This window comes from Bombina bombina, chromosome 4 (genome assembly GCF_027579735.1).
Source record: "Bombina bombina isolate aBomBom1 chromosome 4, aBomBom1.pri, whole genome shotgun sequence".
Classification (NCBI taxonomy): Eukaryota; Metazoa; Chordata; class Amphibia; order Anura; family Bombinatoridae; genus Bombina; species Bombina bombina.
The window spans coordinates 871,009,949-871,018,298 of record NC_069502.1 but is presented as its reverse complement, the minus strand read 5'-3'; the positions used below and the strand labels follow the sequence as shown (position 1 = coordinate 871,018,298).

Below are 8,350 nucleotides of genomic sequence, written 5' to 3'. Positions count from 1 at the left end.
TAGTAGACAACCCAAAGTATTGATCTAGGCCAATTTTGGTATATTTCATGCCACCATTTCACCGCCAAATGCGATCAAATAAAAAAAAACATTACATTTTTCACAATTTTAGGTTTCTCACTGAAATCATTTACAAACAGCTTGTGCAATTATGGCACAAATGGTTGTAAATGCTTCTCTGGGATCCCGTTTATTCAGAAATAGCAGACATATATGGCTTTGGCGTTGCTTTGTGGTAATAAGAAGGCCGCCAAATGCTGCTGCGCATCACACTTGTATTATGGCTAGCAGTGATGGGGTTAATTATGTAGCTTGTAGGGAGCTTGCAGGGTTAATTTTAGCTTTAGTGTAGAGCTCAGCCTCCCACCTAAAACATCAGACCCCCTGATCCCTCCCAAACAGCTCTCTTCCCTCCCCCACCCCACAATTATCCCCGCCATCTTAAGTACTGGCAGAAACTCTGCCAGTACTAAAATAAAAGCTATATTTGGGCTTTTTTTGTGTGGCATATTTACATATGCTGCTGTGTAGGATCCCCCCTTAGCCCCTAACCTCACTGATCCCCTACCAAGCAGCTTTCTAACCCTCCCCCTCTGCCTTAATGGGCGCCATTTTGGGTACTGGCAGCTGTCTGCCAGTACCCAGTTTAGTAAAAAAAAGTATGATTTTTGGGGTTTTTTTTGCTCTTTTCTGTAGTGTAGCTTTCCCCCCCCCCCCCCCCAAGACCAACCCCCCACCTCTTCAGGAACCCTTAGATTATTACTATTATTTTTTTATTAGTTTTTTTTTTAACTTTTCTTAACCTTTTTTTTTCTGCAGTGTAGCGGTTCCCTCCCGCTCCCACCCCGTGCACGCGCCCCCCCCCCCCCCCCCCCCCCCCGTGCACGCGCGCGCTCCCGTATGTCCCGTACCTGATCCCGCCCCCCTCCACTCCACCCGGCACATCGATGGCCGCCCACCCGCCTCCCAGCCTTGCTCCCACCCACCAACGATACCGGCCACCGATGTCCGGTGCAGAGAGGGCCACAGAGTGGCTCTCTCTGCATCGGATGGCCAAGGGGGGTTATTGCAGGATGCCTCGATATCGAGGCATCACTGCAATAACCAGAAAGCAGCTGGAAGCGAGCAGGATCGCTTCCAGCTGCTTTCCAGACCAAGGACGTACGCCACACGTCCTCGGTCATTAACTGTATTTTTTTTTAGGACGTGTGGCGTACGTCCTTGGTCATTAAGGGGTTAAGAACAGCTACTGCCATTTTTCCTTAGTTTAAAAGGAACAAGGAATGTGCACAAATTCTGCATCTTGCATTAGAAGTTCACATTACAATTCTTTAAAAGGACAGTGCACATGTGCGTTTAGTCATATTATAGTTCCTGCATGTATGTGTTATTGTATATTATGTGCCTATGAACAAAATCAAGCTGGTTAGTACTGACTTTCTGAATTTGTGATTGTACTACTATAGTAATGTATAAAACCTATTTGTTTGCGCATGTAAGGCAGTGCATTGGTATGCATTGAGTTCAGTACATATGCATTCTGTATGATAAACTACCAAATGGTCCCTTTAGGCTGCAATGATTTATTTGTTTTTCTTCCTTCTCCTTATGTAATCTACAGATGTTCTTTGTGTAGAGTTTTTTTGTAAGATGAAAACAGCCTATTTTGTATTAAGATTGAACAAGGCCAAAATATCCAGAAGAGCTCCCCGAATGTGTTTGCCAAATCGGTGAGAATCTGTCTCACTACTGGAGAATTTGCTTGATATATGGTAGTTAATTAGATTTTCACCAACAATAATGTAAGAGACTCCGTAGCTGTCATCAGCCACAGGTCCAAAGCCACCGCCACATGAGACATATTCTGGATGGTTCACCAGGTCAAAGAGTTCAACCTGCTGAATTGGTGTCTGACTGGTTGACAGGCGCCATGGTTCAGATAGTACCTGTTTCAAAAAAGGTGAATCCAATCCAAGGTATTTGGATACAACATAAAGGCAGAAAAGATGCCTATCAATTCCAGCACCAGTCATAGCATTGCGGTAAAACATTTGATGTTTATCAGCTGCATATCTGAAAAGTCTCAGCCGTTCCTCATTAGTTGCTGATTTATCCATCATAGATTTTACAAAGTCATATGACTCAACAGTACATGAACAGACAGTTTGCTGTTCGCCCTTCTCTGAAAAGTCGTGTCATGGATGCCTCATATGTTAGACAGAACTTTCCTTTGTCCCTGTAGTGTGCAAGCTGAAGAGCTATTTGTATAAAAGCATCAGGGCTGCTTTTACACTTTTTAATCAAGCCTTTACCAAATTCTTTAAAAGGAAACGCGTGGAAGTCAACATTATTGGCTAACAACTGTGCTACATTCAGTGATGTTTCGATGACCCATTGACACTCATTAGAGATGTCCCACTGCATTCTTTGTGGCAGAGGCAAAGTAGAATCGGCTTTACCCTTACAGTGTCCCTCATCATTATATCCAAGCTGAAAGCAATCTGTAGCCAACATCCACTCCCACATATGTCCAACGATAGGTGCATCATCCCAAGAATGTTCAGCATTGAGTCCCACTTTGCCATTTTGGAACACCACAAAACTAAAGGACTTATCAAACCATCTGTCGTAGCATTTCCCATGCAACAAAGATTTAGAATAGGCATCCAAAGAATTCACTGGATCATCAATCTGCAGTCCCTGCTCGCTATCTTCCAAAGTGACAAAAAAAGCTGCTCTCTCCACAAGATCCAGAGACTGCATATTCTTTCCACTCCTAAAATAAGCTTTACGAGCTTTGGCCCAAGTTGTTCTCTCGCCAGCAGTTAAAGCAGACAGTTTTTCTTCTCCAGGCTGTGGAGAGCTTGTGTCATTTAGGATGTGTTGAAACTGAAGCTCCAGCTCTCTGGGGTTAAGCAAGCGACCACCATGGTAAACCCACACTTTAAAAAAGCGTCCCTTGTGATAGACCACAATGTGTTTGCTGTCCGAATAATGCTGGATAGTGTCTGTTTCAATTCCTGGGATACGAGCTGTGTTAAACATGCGCTCGCACTGAGCTGAGCACATTGGCAAACAATCTTGGATCATCAACGGTTTCAGCTCCTCCCGACTTAATTTACGGCGATACAACAGGATAGCATGGGCTGTGTTGCCTGCACGAGCTGCTTGAATTCGGGTTGGAGTGACATACAGAAAATCCATTGCATAATGGTTGCTGTTCACCATGATGAGCCCCCTTCCACGCAAGTAGATATATTCTTCCCACCAATCGCTAACATAGTTGGATGCCCACCAGGATTTCAGCTTCAGGTACCACTGTAGTTTTAGAGCCATTTTTATCTCAAAATCCTTTGCTAGTGCTGCCATACGTTTGAACTCCTCATCATCCATAAGAGGTTTAGCAGACTCCAAATACCTTTGTATGGTATCTTTTATAGTTGGAACAGGGAGGTGAGGGAGTGATGCCTGGAAACTGTAAAGCATTGGTGTACGCCCTGAGAAAATCTTTACCAATGTCAACCACAACTTAGTTGTAGCAGACATTTTTCCATGCTGCTCATACATCCAGCCATGGTAAGACAGAAGTTGTTTAAGAATATATCTCATTGTCATGATAAGTGCAAACCACAGGCCTGTAGAAAACAATAGGGCACTCACAATGCTCTGTCCTTGATGAGATAAATATTCGCTTGCTGGCAGATTTTCTTTGATCTTTCCAATCATACCCATGGATGGACCCACACGGGCATACATGGTCCCCAAGATTGCAATAACCACAAAAAGCCAGCTGTAAGGACTGGCAGGGTAAACTCCAGTGATGAAACTATTCCTGAGACGAGCTAGTTTCTTCTTCCATGAACGGAGTCCTGAGAGGTAGATCTGTTTTAGTGCCTCGTGACTGAGGCGGAGGTCAATGCCATCAGGAGTAATAGTAAACTGAAATGCCACAGCCTGATGAGCTTCAGCCATTTTGTTACTTTTTGATTCCCAACCTCACTTATGAAGTGATTGTGCCGCCGCTTTTTGGACACTAGTGCTGTGACTAGTTATGTTGTTCACATTTAGCGTTTTCTGATTATTTCAAGTTACGGGTGTGGGCCTTGGTCCTCACCTTCTTGCTGGGCCTGATTCAGTTTAAAGTAAAACGTCTTCCTGTCATGCTGCTTGCCTGGAATGCCCTGGAATGTTACTTCCTCCTTCAGCCCTCAGTACATCTCCACTCTTACGGGCTTACTTTCCCTCCCCCTCCTGGACTTGTCACTGTTCTGCAGGGCTTCCCCTCTGCATACCACACCACCCGGTGTTAATAAAAAAGACTTAGAGGGCGTCTAGTGTTTATTGCCCAGGATGCTTGCTCAGTAATACACAGTATCTTCTCCGCCTCATATTACTATAAGACCGCGCCCCCTACGCGCATCACTCAACTGCCAGCCCATGTACCAGGATTTACTGTAAATATTAGGAATCTCTAAGCGGAACTGGTGCCTAAAAAAGGAAGGAAAATACTTTTTAATGATGGTACACATTTCTGAATATTCTGATGAATATTTGGTGATAAAAAGTAGCTGCTTGGTCTGTGTGTCTTTAAGTTTAGGTGACAAAGTTTCTTCTCTATTAAGGGTGCTTGTCTCACAACAAATCTTGTTAATTTGACTCATTCTGTATCCTCTATTTTTGAACCTCTCCTTAAGTTCATTGCTCTGTTTAAGAAAGTCAGTGTTGTCCGAGCAAAGACGTTTTGTTCGAATAAACTGGCTTTATAGGATCCCCTTAAAGACATGCTTTGGGTGGGCACTTTTAGCATGCAGAATTTAATTGCCTGCAATCTTTTTACGGTAGATATTTGTTTCGTTTTGATTTGTCCTGTCTTTACAGACCCAGACAATTCAATATCCAGAAAGAACATACTTTTTGTGTTCCATTCATGGGTGAACGTTACACCTGTGTCCTGTACATTCAAATACTGAACAAATTGTTCAGCTTCTTGTTTCCTGATCCCCAGATGATCAAAAGATCATTTATATAGTGCTTATATAAAATATTATTTCGCATGGGATTAATATCAGAATATACAAATTTGCTCTCTAGCCAACCCATTAAAATATTGGCATCGCAGTGCCTCGTAGTTGCAAGTAAAAGACACCTTCAAACATAAAAAAAGTTATGTTCCAAGAGTAATCGTATGACTCGAGTACACTTGAGTACAATGATGTGACATCAATTGTCAGCCAGCTATATGCCTCCAGCCATTGGAAATCTTGGGACAAAGACCTGTGTAGTATCTCTAAGGTAGCTATAGAGTCCTTTTACTGTCCTCTGCAGAATAGAGTCAAGCCACTCCAACAGAGGGCTAAACAATGACCCTATGCCCGAGACTATGGGGGCGCCCCCTCACATTGTCTAGGCTCTTGTGGACCTTTGGCAGATGATGGAATATGGGGACCACTGGGTTCTCAACTACCAAAAATTTGGATGTATTCCTGTCGATAATCCCAATACCTACTCCATCATCTACCAAAGATCTGAGCTCCTGCTGGAATAAGGAACTGGGGTTCCTTTGTAAGACTCAATACGTAAGGGGATAGCCCAATTGTCGTGGGCTTCTGCTATGTAATCATTACGATTTATAACCACTATGCTCCCTCCTTTATCTAACTGGCAAATCACTAATTGCTCGTTATTACTTAGTGTTTTAATTGCCAAATTCTCTTTAGATGTCAAATTAGTCTTTGGCGGTGTGGTTTTGAAATGTAAAGTAGTTAAATATTTCACAACTCTTTTGTGGTAGAGCTCAAGAGCACTCCCTCTACTTTGTATAGGGTAGAAATTTGAGTCTGGCTTAAATTGGGGGTAAGCCCTGGTTTGAATTTGTTCTCCTGTGTATTGGGATTCTCTTTCTAATTCCTCTAACATAGCTACATGTTTCCTGAAAGGAGTATTCATGTTGTCTATGTGAGTGTCAATTATGTGTTTCAGTTGGGTCACAGCCCTCATTAGAAAAATGTTTTTTAGTTTGAATCTTTTTAATTGAGAAAGATAATACAAATTGATACAAACAGTTCAACTTTACATAATTTCTCTTTGATTTTCCAATGGTAAAGACTTAATATATTTTGGGATAACACACTTCCCAATATTTCTTGTTCTATGGCTGAGTCTGTACCACTTACAATGTATAAAAATACCTAAAGTGAAAAACAAAACCGAAAAAAGGAGAGAAAACAAAACTCCAAACAAAACTTTAATAGCGCTGTTAGCAAAACCCTTATCATGAAAAACTTTCCTTAATAACGTAACATACCAATTAATCCAAATCAGAAAGTTGCATAGCTCAAAATACCAAACAGGCATAAGTGTGAGGGTTCTTCTAGGTACTATCCCCCCTATTTGTTAGTGACGTACTATTTAGACTCCAGTAGAACCAAATCTTATCATTAATCTCTTTAGTGTCTAAGACACAAGCAGCCAAGTTGCACATGGAATAAGTGTGTGAGATTTTGTTGTATACTTTCGTCCAAGAAGGCGCACCAGTCTTCCAGTAACGTGCTACACAGATCCTGTTTACCGTACACAGGCTTTTTATAAAAGTATTGATGTGTTTATTATATTTTGTGAGTGGTTCATGGAGCAATGCTTGTGACCTAGTGAGTAGGATATTTTCCTCTAAGCTGTTACTTAGAAGGGTCGACAGGGACTTCCATATTGGTTGTATAATCTCACAATCCCACAACATATGGCAGTAAGTTCTCAACTCCCCACAACCCCTATAGCAAAGTCTAGTACTGTTAGTAGACATATGAGAGGTTCTAATCGGGGTGAGATACCATCTGTGGATGGTTTTCAGTGTGTTTTCTTGTAGACCCACACTTAGTAGACCTTTGGGGGCTGAACTAAAGATTATTTTCCTCTTCTTCTCTCATGTGACACCCAGATCCATTTCCCATTTTAACATGGCAGAGGATTTAGTGCTATTGGTGAGAGTTTGAATGGTTAAATATAAATTGGAAATAGACTGTTTTGGCCTACTTGTGGAGTTGCAAATAGATTCTAGGGTAGCGAATGGGGGTGTGGGAAAGGGGTTCAGATATTTATGCAGGGATGATGAGATTTGTAGGTACAGGTACCAATGAAATTGTGTATCGGATCTAGTTTACATTGTAGCTGGGTGTATTGTAGGCTTTTCCCATTTTCTAAAAGATACGCCACTCGATATAGGCCTTTATTTTCCAATTTACTTATACATTTATTGAAGTCTCTATTAAGTAGATATCTGAATGGCCTTATTAGAGTGTTAGTATGGATCAGTGATTTGTTTATTGCATGGGAAGACCAAATTTGTTTAGAGGAGTCGGTCGTAGGGGGTTTAAATTGGCTAATTTCAGTGTTTGGATGGTGTATGTCCCATAGTATGGCATCTGGAAAGTCCCAGCCTCCCATGTCTGCCTCCAGGGAGGTCCAAAGGACCTCCCTGGAAGTTCTGTGCAGTAGAGTGGCTTGTGCTAGTCTAGAAGCTCTGTAGTAGTCCCAGAGGTCAGGAACACCCAATCCTCCAATCTCTCTATGTCTTATCATTATTGTGTTTGGGATTCTCGTCATCCTCGCCCCTCTTACAAATGACTAGGTTTTTTTTTGAAGAGAGTTTAAGTCTGGTGCTGGTATTTTTATGGGTAGATATCTAAACAAATATAGCATGAGAGGAAGTACACTCATTTTGACCGCCGTTATGCGACCTAGAAAAATTATATTGTTTCCACTTCTTAATTTTCCCTAAAAATTGGTAGATAATTCAATTTAAATAGTTGATCATATTGAGGAGTTAACTGAATCCCTAAATATTTAATAGAGTGCTTGGCCCACTTCATGTCAAAATTTAATTCCAAGAGTTTCTGCAAGTGTTGGGGTAAAGCCTCGCTCTTGTTGAAATTTATTCTATAGCCAGAAATCCTGGAGAACTGTTCCAAGATTTCAAATAGGTTAGGTAATGAAACAAGTGGTTTTGTTATTGACAATAAAATATCGTCCGCAAAGAGGGATAATTTATAATCTACATCTCGGATCCTAACAACCGACACATCTGGGGATATTCTAATTTTAGCCGCTAAAGGTTCAATACACAAGGCGAACAATAGTGGGGACAAAGGACGTCCCTGTCTAGTCCCGTTGAGGATCGGGAATACTTTAGATTTATAATATGCGGATGATACCTGGGTGCACGGCGTGGAGTATATAGCCTCGATTGCTTTAATAAACGATCCAACGAACCCCATGTGGTGAAGGACTGCAACCATGAAGTTCCAATCAATCCTATCAAATGCCTTCTCCGCGTCCAGGGAAAGGAGCAGAGATG

At 41.7% G+C, this 8,350-nt stretch overlaps 1 protein-coding gene across 1 annotated transcript; it reads right to left on the bottom strand.

Annotated features, from left to right (window-relative positions):
* Window positions 1-1,606: 1,606 nt before the first annotated feature.
* On the bottom strand, window positions 1,607-4,155 carry LOC128657364 (carnitine O-palmitoyltransferase 1, liver isoform-like). The gene is given in 2 exon segments (XM_053711682.1): window positions 1,607-2,168; window positions 2,170-4,155. Coding segments are annotated over 2 exon segments (2,310 nt in total). The 5' UTR covers window positions 3,973-4,155; the 3' UTR covers window positions 1,607-1,661.
* Between the last annotated feature and the right edge of the window lie 4,195 nt (window positions 4,156-8,350).